The following is a 12,572-nucleotide window of genomic DNA, read 5'->3' as shown; positions in this document are numbered from 1 at the left end:
CATTTATGAAACAATTAGGGAAATTTGAGAAGCCATTGTTAACTTTTTTTGGTGTGATAATGCCAATGTAGTTACATGAAAAAAAAAGAAGTCCTTATCTTTCAGAAATGCATACTAAAGTATTCATGAATAAAATAGTACATTGCCAGTGATTTATTACAACATAATCCAAGACTGGAGTTGGTGAGAGTCAGTGAGGGTAGAGATGAAACACAATTGGCCACATATTTATTTTTTCTTTTCTTTTTTTTAAAATATTTTATTTTTCCTTTTCTCCCCAAAGCCCCCCAGTACATAGTTGTGCGTTTCTAGTTGTGGGTCCTTCCAGTTGTCGCATGTGGGATGCCGCCTGCCTCAGCATGGCCTGATGAGTGGTGCCATGTCCGCGCCCAGGATTTGAACTGGTGAAACCCTGGGCTGCCGAAGCAGAGTGCTCAAACTTAACCACTTGGCCACAGGGCCGGTCCCATAATTCTTGAAGCTAAGATAATTGTCTGGCTACTTTTGAATGCATCTGAAAATTTCCCTAATAAAAACATGGAAACAATCTCATGAGTTCATACTCAAGAGTTGAGTTGATACTCACAGAACAAAAAGACAGAAAGGAAAACCGAGATAGTACCAAAAACAATTGCTTTTTCTTCTCCCCAAAGCCCCAGTGCACAGTTGTATATACCAGCTGTAAGTTGTTCTAGTTCTATGTGAGCCACCGCCACAGCATGGCAACTGACAGACGGGTGGTGTGGTTCTGTGACCGGGAAGGGAACCCGGGCTGCTGGAGCGGGGTGAGTGCCGAACCTTAACCACTGGACCATCAGGGCTGGCTCATAAAACCAATTTTTAAAAAACACATTGATCAACATCAAAGGTAATTAGGGCATTCTCCCCTCTTACTCTAGAAATTTAACAATTAGAGGGGGAAAAAATGAAGCATTTACCTTGCCTTGTTTGTATCAGTTGAATTTTAGAATAACCAAGTAGCCATACTTGATGAGAGAAAGTTCTTTACAAAAACATCACAGCTAATAAATCCGGCAAGAATGTTCATGTTAGAAAGTTACCACTTGTAATCCTTAGTACAATAACTGATTCAAACAGGGACTATCAATAGATGAAACCATTATGTGGAAGTTTGATGAAATTTACAAGAGGGATCGGGCTTTTCCCTTGTGGATCCACCATGAGCATCTTAGCATCACTCAGTGATCTTAGCATCATTAAAAAGGACAATTACCACATGCCACTTGGTACAATGTATTCAGTGTGAAGAAGAGGGCACCACCTTTGAAACAGTCTTCCTCAAAGAGCTGACCCAGAATCTAACCCAGCCTCGGAGGCAACAATGTTAATGACAGGACAATTGACCCACTTTTTTCAGAAAATCAAAACTATTTTTTTAAAAAAGGGCAGAGAGGGTGCAGTAGGGAGAGTGCTTTAAAATTAATACTTAAGAGGCAGAGTAAGCCCCTTATGCAGAAAAAATAAAACTGTAGAGCTATTATTATTATTATATTTTTGCTGAGGAAGATTAGCCCTGAGCTAACATCTGTTGCCAATTTTCCTCTTTTTCTGCTTGAGAAAGATTAGTGCTGAGCTAACATCTGTGCCAGTATTCCTCTACTTCATATGTGGGTCATCGACACAGCATGGCTTGATAAGCGGTGCATAGGTCTGCACCCGGGATCTAAACTGGCAAACCCCAGGCTGCCAAAGTGGAGTGTGTCAACTTAACCACTAGGCCATGGGGCCGGCCCCATGGAATTATTTTTGAGGCATTAAAAAATTCTGACTAAGTATTTGATGATAACAAGGAATAATTCTTAATCTTTATTTTAGGTATAATATGTGTTTGCAAGGAAACGTCGATTTTTTAAGAGAGTAATATTGAAGTACGTAGGGATGAAGGGACATAATGTCTGGGGTCTGCTTTAAAATCCTTCGGAAAAAGAAAAATAGATTAACAGGGGGAAAGAAAGGAGAGAGAAAGCTAATATGGCAGAATCTCGATAACTGGATTCTGGTAATGAACATGGGGGTATTCCTTATGCTATTCCCTCTACTTTTGCACATTTTTAGAAATTTTATATGATAGAGATGTTATTATCGTGCCATAGGAAATAAGGTCGGTTGTATTTAGCAGAAGTTTAAGAGGGAGATGCGAGAATCTCGGAAACTCTTCTTTCCATATAGTAGGTTTATTGTTTAGGTTGATTATTTATCCAACAATAGTTAAAATCCAGATCCAATAAGACCAACTGGCAGGTGGGCAAGATTTGTTTTTTTCAATGAAGCTCCTAATTCAACCAACCAATGAACCAAATTCAGACACAGAAGGAAACAGTGGGCTATTTCTGTCCAAATCTACCTTTGCCATGGTCGTGAGTCCTTGGAAATATTTGATAGAGCCTCCTGATAATACTTCCCATAAACTCCTGGTAATCTTCGATGTGCAAAGCCAACGAAACCAGGAATTTTATATTTCTAAAATTTCAGGACACACGTGGCTGTCCAGGGGGAATTTATAAGAGAGGAAACACAGTCCACTTAACAACATCAGGAAGGCAGCCAGACATGCCACGATAATGGCATTGCCAATTTCCTGAGCATCCGGCTTGAAGGGCACATAGAAATATGGTGGGAAGGCAATTTCCTCTTCATTCATCACTGAGTGGTAATTCCAGGTCACAGCTACGGAGATACAGACACCAGCAGCTATGTTCAGAATTCCTGAAGCAACAAATGCATTGCAGGTGGCATTCTTCCTAAGAATTCCCATGTACACATTCCTAAGTGCAAAGGTGATGGAGGCTTTCCCCAAGAGCCCTAGAATGCTGGCGATCAGCAGGAGGTTTTGAGCAATACGAATATCAAGAGGGAGAAAAGTATCACAGTAGGTGTAATGGTAACACGATGTGGCTCTGTAGAAGTTGTCAGCATGGTAGTAAATGCAGATTTTCCACATTCCCACACGGGCCAGGCCCGAGGGGAGGAGTGAGGTGTTGTTCATGTACCACACTCGCCACTCCGCAAAGCCCATGCAAATGGTGGAGAGGATCCATCCCACGGTGGCTACAGCGAAACCTGCCACTTGGCAATGGGCACTATTGATGAGCAGGATCATGGTGGCCACGTACCCAGGGGAACTGCAAACAAATACAGGACATTATGAGGGTGGGACCCTGGGGCCTGGAACAGCCCCCCGTGGGTGAGCAGTGCCATGTTCGAGAGGGAAGTCCTATATTTGAGAGCAGAGACATGTGATGCTCACGCTCTGCCAATTGGAGCGCCAACTGAACAAACTTTGTGAAGGGCCATTTGGCAATATTTACTGAAAGCCTTAAAAGGCACAAACCTTCAGACAGGCGGTTCCACTTCTGGGCATTTGTCCAAAGACATAACTAAGATTGGCCACAAATATTTAGTCACAAAGATGGTCATCACAGCACGGTCATATTGAAAAATGGGAAACAACAGCAAGTCCAGCAATGGGGCTTGGTTAAATAAGTCATGCTCTATCCGTGCAATGGAGCTACACACCAACATTAAAAATAAAACCGGAATCGTACGAGGTACAATAATCTGTGTTTGGCTCTTCTCACCTCGCATCATGTTTTCAAGGTTCATCCACGTTGTAGCATGCATGAGGAGTGTGAGTGGTCTGTTCCTTTTTATTGCAGAGTAGTATTCAGCTGTACGGATGGAATTGTGTTTATTCACTCATCAGTTTTTGGACATCTGGATTGGTTCCAAGTTTTGGCTATTATGAACAATGCTGCTTTAAACATTTGTCTATAAAACTCTGGATGGCATAAGTCCCCATTCCTCTCGTGGAGCTATCTAGCTGGGGGCTTAGAGGCTCATGTGGTTAACGTTTCAGAAACTGCTAAACTGTTTCCCCAAGTGGCTGTACCATTTTACATCCCCACTGGCAATGTACAAAGGTTCCAGTTTCTCCATATCTTCTCCAACATTTGGTACTTTGTTTTTTTGATTACAGCCATCCTAGTGCTCTTAAAACATAACGTGACCAAAAGGAAGATGCTTACAATATATCAAGTACAAACAGCAAGTCACAAAACAGTGCGTGCAATGTAGTCATGGATATGAATAGAACTGGCAGTCTAGATGCTAGTTTTTAACTGGATTAGAAGGATTGTGAATTTTTAAAGCTATTTTTATCATGAAGAATCACATACATATAGAAAAGCGCACATAATCAAAGTGTTTAGCTCAGTGACTATCCCAGGGCAAATACCCAAGGAGCCACTGCTCAGTTAAGACAGACAGTGTCACCACTTCCTTCCTCATCTTTACTATTTTCCACTTCAGCATGCATCCCTGGTTCAATCCTGCCTGTTTTCCAAAATAGGAATCACGCAGTAGGCATTCTGTGTGACTGGTTCTTTCACTCAACATGGCGTTTCTAATCTCAGACTATGATTTTTTTTAATGACATCTGGTTGTTCAATATTTTTGTATATTTCCGTCATGAGCATGATTGTTTGAAAGAAGAAAAATAAAAAGACTTCACGAAAGTTGTGAAGCAATGGAAGATTAATTCTGGTACATAAATACACTGTAACATCTAGAAGGTATTAAAGGAATTCATTCACCGTCATACTTAGCAGATATAAAAGCAGAAGAATGTTTAGTAATGTGGGGAAACGTCCATGGCGGGTTGAAGTTAAAATGCAGATAGTAAACTGTAAGGATGTAGTATGATCTTACTTTTGCCCATCATCAAATACGCTGGAAAGATACAAAACAAGATGCCTCTTGACTATTGGGATTACTAGTGATTTTTCTTTTCTTTTTATGTTTCAAGGTAAAAAGTCTATCACTTTTTTAACTGGAGAGAAATGGGGGCGCAGTGATATAAGCATAGAGATGGGTAGAGAGTGAGGCAGAGCAGACTCTGAAGCCAGCTCGTGGAGAGCATCGCATGGTCCAGACTTTGTTATGGGGGGGGGGGGGGGGGGGTCCCAGGAGGGAGGGAAGGACAGAATGGGTGATCTTTCCAGACTGATACCAGAAATCCCTTCTCATGGCCAGAACGTTCCTGGCAGATGTCATATTTATAAAGATCATTCTCTTTGGCCAGACAATCCTGAACAAGTTATTTTGAAGGAACAATTTAAATGGCACATTGGCAGGAATCAGGCAGTCGGGTTGAGAGAGTTACTTGACCATGAGCGCTTCTTTTGAGATGACCGCCGGAACTGCCAGTTGGGAGCTGGCTACTGGAGCACATGGGCTGGTAGGAAGGATTGAAATGTTCAAGGTAACCAAACGTGTTATTAAAGGAGGAAATTCAAGTGTGTGAAAGAGATGGCACACCACCTCAGCTGGCACAGACTTAGAAGTCGGCTCATTCTGTTGCAATGGGACATGGGACAATTCAAGCCCACCCACCTTTAGTATGCTACGTTCAGGAGAATAACGCTTTGAAGGACATGAAAATTCATAAGTCATGGGCGCCCTCTGACATCCCAGGGATGGGGACGAGAGACTCTGTCCTAAGGGTAAGCCGTCCTTTGGTGCCAGCAAAGTCACATTAGAGAAGTCACTTTGTCCTCAACTCAAATCGGCAGATTCTTCAGAACAGCTGTGCATTCCAGCTTCAGTCCTCTTGCTGAAAAACCCAATGGAACAAGGACCTAGAGTGACATGCGTCTGCTGAGGGAGGTGGTTTTCTCAGAGGGAAGGGGGCAGGCAATCTGCAAGGGAGCAGTTGTGTCAACGCATGCCAGAATGCGAGCTGGAAGAGAAGGAACGGAAGACTGTAGGCGCTGCAGACAGAGTGGTGGCATAAGTTACCATGTCCGCGTTTAAAAATTTTCTTTGATAATTGTTTCCAGATAATTGTAACCCTGGGCATTTTAAAAATGCATTTTAAAATATCTTTTCTGGGAGGGAGTCCATAGGCTTCACTAGAAGTTAAAGAGGTCCATGCATAAAAGAGGGTGAGCAGTTCCGCTTGCCCAGCTTGGCAGGCTGCATGGCAGAGAATCGCCTGTAGGGGGCAACAGTGGGACCAGGAAACTAGCCATGAGGCTGCTGTATTGATCCAGGTTTGAGATAAGTACACCGCCTCCCCCCACTCCACCCGTCCCCCCCCCCCCCCATATACACGCGCATGCATGCGCTGAAGTAGAAAGATCCTTCACTGGTGGTAAATGTTGCAGAATAATGTGTATTTCATAGTCTCTTCTGTGCAAATCTGAAAAGATGTATCTACTTTCCATGCACGTGAATATATACGGCAAATTCTAGAAGGACAGCACCTGGACCCACTGGGGGCAGTGTCTGTGAGGGGGAGCAGGTATGGGATGGGAGGGCAATGTCCTGTCCACGGTAGGTCTTTGCACATTCCTTATCACCACTGGTGTGGGGGCCCCATCAGGGAGAGGGAGGCAGGAGGGAGAGGTGGGTGCTGGTAAGGAAAGCTATTCAGAATACCTTGCTTAGTAAAAATGTGTGGTGCAGTAGAGTTTGTATTAGAAACGTTTCCATTTCAGTGAAAATTAAGGAAAACATATAATATATGTTTATATATGAATAAACATAATACATATGAATATACAAAACATGTTTGCATATGAATAGAGAACTTTTGGGTGCTGGAAATAGTTAAAAATTATCTCTGGGCAGCGGGACTGGGGTAGGGCCCTGGAGGTACATCCCCTTTTCCCCGGTTTTCATTTTTTGCCAGAAACATTCGTTTTCAAGGTTAACCAGTTCGTGAGTTGAGAGGAGGGGGAGCACCGGAGCGGAGCAAGGCCCCGCCGACGCCGCCACCCGCCATCGAAGGTGAGCAGCCGCAGTGATTCCCCACAGAGCCGGCTCAGAGGCAGCCTCTCGCCTGGGAGCACGCGGTGGAGAACAGCTCATCCTTCCAGAGCACTTCCGGGGGCCAGGCACCGCTCCAGGCAGTTCCTAAACGCTTGGGTCTCAGGACCAAAAGTCTCCTCCCTTTACACTTAACAGTTATTGAGGTGGGGAGCTATTGTTTAACGGGGATGGAGTTTCGGTTTGGGATGATGGAAGAAGTTCCGGAGGTGGATGATGCACCGTGGTGATGGTTGACCTGCAATAAGAAGGCACTTAATGCCAGTGAACTGTACACTTAAAAATCATTAAAATGGGCAATTTTATGTTATGTAGAGTTTACCACAATAGGAAAAAATAAAAACAAAAAAAACTATTGAGGACCCCAGAGTTTTCGTTCACACAGGTTGCATCTACAGATATTACCATATTAGAAATTAAAAGTGAGAAATTTAGATTAATTCATATAATATACCACTACATATTAACATAAGGATTTTTATGAAAAGTATATGTTCGAAATCAAACAAAATTTAGAGGGCATCGTTTTTATCGTTCTGCGAATCGCTTTAATGTCAGGCTTAACAGAAGGTGACTGGAGTCACATGTACTTCTGCATTCAGCTTTTTGACACCAAATGTCATGGAGCCTCTAGAAAACTCCACTGTACACTCATGAGAGAATGCAAGTGACAAAAGCATCTACCATCTTAGTAGCATTATGAAAATAGTTTTGACCTTGTGGACCCCACCCCTGCACTGAGCACCCTGAAAGAGTCTTGGGGAACCTACTGGGCGGGCAGGATTCTTCCCCTTGTTTTATAGGTGAAAGTACTGAGAAAAGAGAGGTTGAGTAACTTGCCTAAAGTCACACAGGAAGTAGGTGGTGGAGACAGGCAGCTGGCCGCAGATTCCATCCTCCTACCACACACCATTTGGGGGTAAAGTGGGAGCAAGCGCAATTAAAGCTCGTGGTAGGAGAGTCACCAGGGAGCGGACGGGCACCTCATCCCCTGGACTGAGAGGGGAGGAGGAGAAGGAAACTGAGGCAGTGCTTCTGGATTCCGGCCGCACGAGGGAGTCGAACAGACTTTTGTACATCCATGTTCATAACAGCATGATTCACGAAAGCCAGAAGGTAGAAGGGACCCAGTTTTCCATCCATGGATGAATGGATAGACAAAATGTGGTCTATCCGTACAAGGGAATACTATTCACCCTGAAGACGGAAGGAACTTCTGTCACATGCTACCACGTGGATGACTAATTATGCTAAGTGAAATAGCCAGACACGGAAGGTCAAATATTGTATGATATACATAAAGTAGTCAAATTCACAGACACAGAAAGTAGAACGGTGGGTGCCAGGAGAGGGGGGATTGAGGAGTTAGTGTTTAATGGGGACTGAGTCTGAGTTTGGGAAGATGAAAAAGTTCCGGAGATGGTGGGGATGGTTGCACAACAGTGTGAATGTCCATTGAACTGCACACATTAAAAAAAATGGTAAAATGATAAATTTTATGACTATTTTACCATAGTAAATACACAACCAATAAGAAGTGAGCCTCCACTCACCAGTGACGTGGCTTCCAAAGGAACGGGCGTCAGGGACGAGGCAGCTAGCTCACCAGGCCAGCCCGTTGGATGCGCGCACAGCTCCTCTGGGACATCCTCGACTCTTCCTGGCTGGCTCCTCAGTCTGGGCAGATACGAGTTCTCAGCCACACTGTGGGCCTGGCGTCCGATTCCAAGGCCCTCTCCTCAGCCTTCTACTGTTACCATATTCCACCACTCATTGTCCTCACCTTCAAAATTCTTAGTTGCTAGGTCCTAAACACCATGACGGCACCCATTCTTTTCTTGATCCTGGCACTGTCTTTGGTTTCTTTTCTACATTTGTATCCTTTTTGTCTATCAGCTTTTCTTTTGCCACGGCCCCCCACCGCCCAGGGGCGGGTATGTTTACTAACGGACCATCGGAGTCCACTGTCAAGATCTAACCAATTCAGACCTGTCTCCTAATCACTTTCTCTCTTGTCCCTCAGAAATAGTGTCTAACCCATATCACCTGGAGATGACATTTTTATTTTATTAAAAATTTTTTTCAAGTAATTGGGATTATAATGGTTTATAATATTGTGTGATTTCAGGTGTACGTTACTGTTTATCAGTTCCTGAATACACTTCATTGTGCTCACCCTCGGTAGGATAATGACATTTTTAAAAAAGCAAAAGCAACGTATGCATGCAGGTGTTAGCAGAAGTGGCACCCACGTGGGTAAGATCTATTTGTGAAAGACCACTGACAACGAACACAGTAGGAAAGACGCCCTGAGTCTGTGGATATGACCCGCAACTAGAGTGACCTCCATCTGGGAAGTCTTAGATCACAGGCTGTGGGAACATGGTACGCGGGAGCAGGCTAGGATGGAATCTAATTCCCCACTTGTGAGAAGTTGGCCTGCTACGATCGAGGATAGCTTCAAATGGGGCTTCTGGAAGGCACATTCTCATAAGCTAGACGGCACTTGGGACTAAATTTTATACAAAAGTCAAAACTCCAGAGTCCTTTGCTTCCACTGCCTCTATGATAAGGAATTTATCACAAGCAAATGTGCAGATATGTATAAAGATGTACATGAAAACATTCCCAATGAACTTTAAGATTTTATTTTCCCTTTTTCTCCCCAAAGCCTCCCAGTACATAGTTGTGTATTTTTAGTTGTGGCATGTGGGATGCCGCCTCAGCATGGCTTGATGAGCGATGCCATGTCCATGCCCAGGATTGGAACCGGGGAAACCCTGGGCGGCGGCCCCCCCCATGAACTTTAAAACTGAGGTTACAACTGGGACAACTAGGAAAAATACTAAAACCCCAGTTAGAGAATATGTTCAGTAAATCATCTTATATCCTTATAATGGAATATTACACAGAAATTCAACATTATGTTGAAGAATTAAGGAAAAAAGTGCCCAATGTTGCTAAATAAAAAGCTGATTTCAAAAATATGTAATTAGCATAATCCCATTCCTTTAAAAAAAAAACAGGAAAAAGGGAGAGAGAGAAGGAAGAGGGGCGGGGGGTGGGGGGGAGACATGTGAGCATGCTAGCTTCCGCGGCAACGTCCCTCTGAGGAGCCTCACATCCCTCCCGGTACAGGAAGGACAGTGACTACTCCAGGGATGAAATGGCCTAACAGGTAAGGGCCTAACAGGCTTCCATGTCTCCTGAGCTAATTGGGGGCAGTCGGCATGCCACAGGGTGGAGATGGCCATAGGGAATGCAGGGCCACAGGGACGGGAGTAAGGGACGGGGGGGAGAGTGCAGCCAGGGGACCCACGATCTAACGCTGGCTGTGTCGTGATTGGTAGGTGGCTCTTCACAAAGAGTCCAAGTGCCAAGTATGTGGTTAAACACAAACAGTGGTTAAATATATACTGTTCACTGAGGGTACACACACATATACTTGCATACATGTATTTATGTTTTTGCATATTTTCTATCACGCTAAAGGTTTTTGGGTAAAAATTTATACAAAATCAAATTTAAAGACCATGGTTTTATATGGAGAGACAGACAGGCATAGGGCCTTCTGTTCCATCACAGGGGACGGGAGCCCCTTACAGCCAACACTCAGTCCACCATTGTCAACAGCAGTTGCCAGCCTTGGAACTGTGTCTCTCAAGATGCGTTGGCATTTTCATTGGTATTAAACTTTTAAACACGAGTGGAAGCAATCCAAGCTCAGATCTATTTGGGCGCCCGAATGACGAGTTCACAGGGTCTTTATCGCAGGCTGCCTTGGGAATGGTACCACGCCCGGAGAGTCTGGAGGAGGGGAACACACAGCAGGGCTGCCCAAGCTCACTGGACAGCGCAAAAGGAAAGGCGTTTTCCTTGGAGCATTTCACTGGAGCAGGCTATTCTGAGCCCTTCCAGCACTTAGATTGCAGGGGCTGCTCCTGATTGGTGCCCTTGAGAACCGGCATCCCTCCTCGGCTCCTGCCCTGGCGTGAGTTCTACCTCCTTCCTCGTCTCAGGGTTGAGAGTAATGACACTAGGCATGCTTCAGAAGAAACCTGCGGGGGCTGGCCCTGTGGCCGAGTGGTTAATTTTGCGCGCTCTGCTTCGGTGGCCCGGGGTTTTGCTGGTTGGGATCCTGGGCATGGACATGGTACCACTCATCAAGCCATGCTGAGGTGGCATCCCACATGCCACAACTAGAAGGACCCACAGCTAAAACACAGCTATGTACTGGCGGGATTTGGGGAGAAGCAGCAGAACAAAAACAAAAAGTAAGATTGGCAACAGTTGTTAGCTCAGGTGCCAATCTTTACAAAAAAAAAGAAACCTGCATTTCCCGTTGGGTTTCCCCCAATGTCCCGTCCCTGTGACACACCCAACTCTCCTCTCCGGACACCGCCATTGAAGAGGCTGACGGGAGAAGGGGAAGGGGGAGAGGTGCAGGAAGCAAAACTGAGGCCTAACTTTGAGGCAGCTAAAGCAATCCTTGTGTTTCTTTTCCACTAACAGTTATCTGTGACTCCCTGAGCCCTCAGTGCATCATGTCAGCACGGATTCCACCACGTGACCGCACCTGCCTGCTACATAGCGGGTGCTCAATACACTACGCTCAGGAGGAAAGTGCTGCTCAGGAATCCGGATCCCGCCCCACTGCTTTACTTATTCACTCGTTTAATCATCTTGCATAAATTAGTCACCCACTTGTACCAGGTGGCACAAATAAGCACGGCACCCACCCTTGAGGGCTTAAGGTTTAGCTGGCAAGTGTCTTATGGAAACTCAAACTCAATAAAGCGTTACAGGTGCTGGGGTCCGAAACACACGCAGGCATGACCCAATGCTGAGTCAGGTTATATTGCATTCTGTTTATGAGAAAACATTGGAACTCCACTTTAAAGCTCAAGACGCCTGATGAAAGTGCTAGAGCTACGACAACATGCGAGAAAAGGGTCTTTGGATGAGGCAAAAGGAAAACCTCCTTTAAAATTGAAAAAAAAAATTTAACGTCACTCTGCAGTAATTTCATTTAGAAAAAATTACAAATAGCACAAACATCTTGATATTCGCCACCCAGACTTCTCAAATGGAAACACACATAACCACAGTACAAAGATCAGAATCAAGCAATTAACACTGACAAAATACTATGATCTACAGACCTTATTCAAATTTCATCAATTGTCCAACTAATGTCCTGTTTCTGCCCCAGGATTCAATCCGAGATCACGTGTTGCATTCTGTTGTTAGGTTGCCTTCATTCCCTCTGACTTTGAGCAGCCCCTCTGGTTTCTCTCTCATCACTTTGGCATCTTTTAAGAGAACTAATGTGTTTTTGGTTTTTTTTTTTTTAAAAGAATTTCTCCAGCCAGCCCTGATGTCCTAGTGGTTAAAGTTCAGCACGCTCCACTTCAGCGGCCCAGGTTCAGCTCCGGGTCGCAGAACCACACCACTTGTCTGTCAGTAGCCATGCTGTGGCGGCAGCTCACATAGAAGAACTGGAAGGACTGACAATTAGAATGTACAACTATATACTAGGGCTTTGGGGAGGAAAAAAAAAAAGAGGAAGATTGGCAACAGATGTTAGCTCAGGGCAAATCTTTCCCAGCCAAAAAAAAAAAAAAAAAAATTCCCTCACTTTGAGAGGTTGTGTCCTTAGAGCACCCCCTACATGTGACATCGATAGGTCTCACTGCTGGTGCTGTCAACTGTGCAGGGACGCC

At 44.6% G+C, this 12,572-nt stretch overlaps 1 protein-coding gene across 1 annotated transcript; it reads right to left on the bottom strand.

Moving 5' to 3' along the window:
- Positions 1-2,179: 2,179 nt before the first annotated feature.
- Positions 2,180-8,541, bottom strand: CLDN34 (claudin 34). The gene is made up of 2 exons (XM_014728889.3): positions 8,403-8,541; positions 2,180-3,143 (listed from the first exon to the last, which is right to left on the bottom strand). The coding sequence occupies exon 2, from the start codon at positions 3,119-3,121 to the stop codon at positions 2,474-2,476; it is 648 nt and encodes a 215-aa protein (XP_014584375.1). The 5' UTR covers positions 3,122-3,143; positions 8,403-8,541; the 3' UTR covers positions 2,180-2,473.
- Positions 8,542-12,572: the final 4,031 nt, after the last annotated feature.

The sequence above is a fragment of the Equus caballus genome, chromosome X (genome assembly GCF_041296265.1).
Source record: "Equus caballus isolate H_3958 breed thoroughbred chromosome X, TB-T2T, whole genome shotgun sequence".
Classification (NCBI taxonomy): Eukaryota; Metazoa; Chordata; class Mammalia; order Perissodactyla; family Equidae; genus Equus; species Equus caballus.
This window is presented reverse-complemented; position numbering and strand designations above follow the sequence as displayed.

Coding starts and splice junctions, on each gene's coding strand:
- CLDN34 (XM_014728889.3), bottom strand. CDS start 3,121: ATGATCCTGCTCATCAATAGTGCCCATTGCCAAGTGGCAGGTTTCGCT.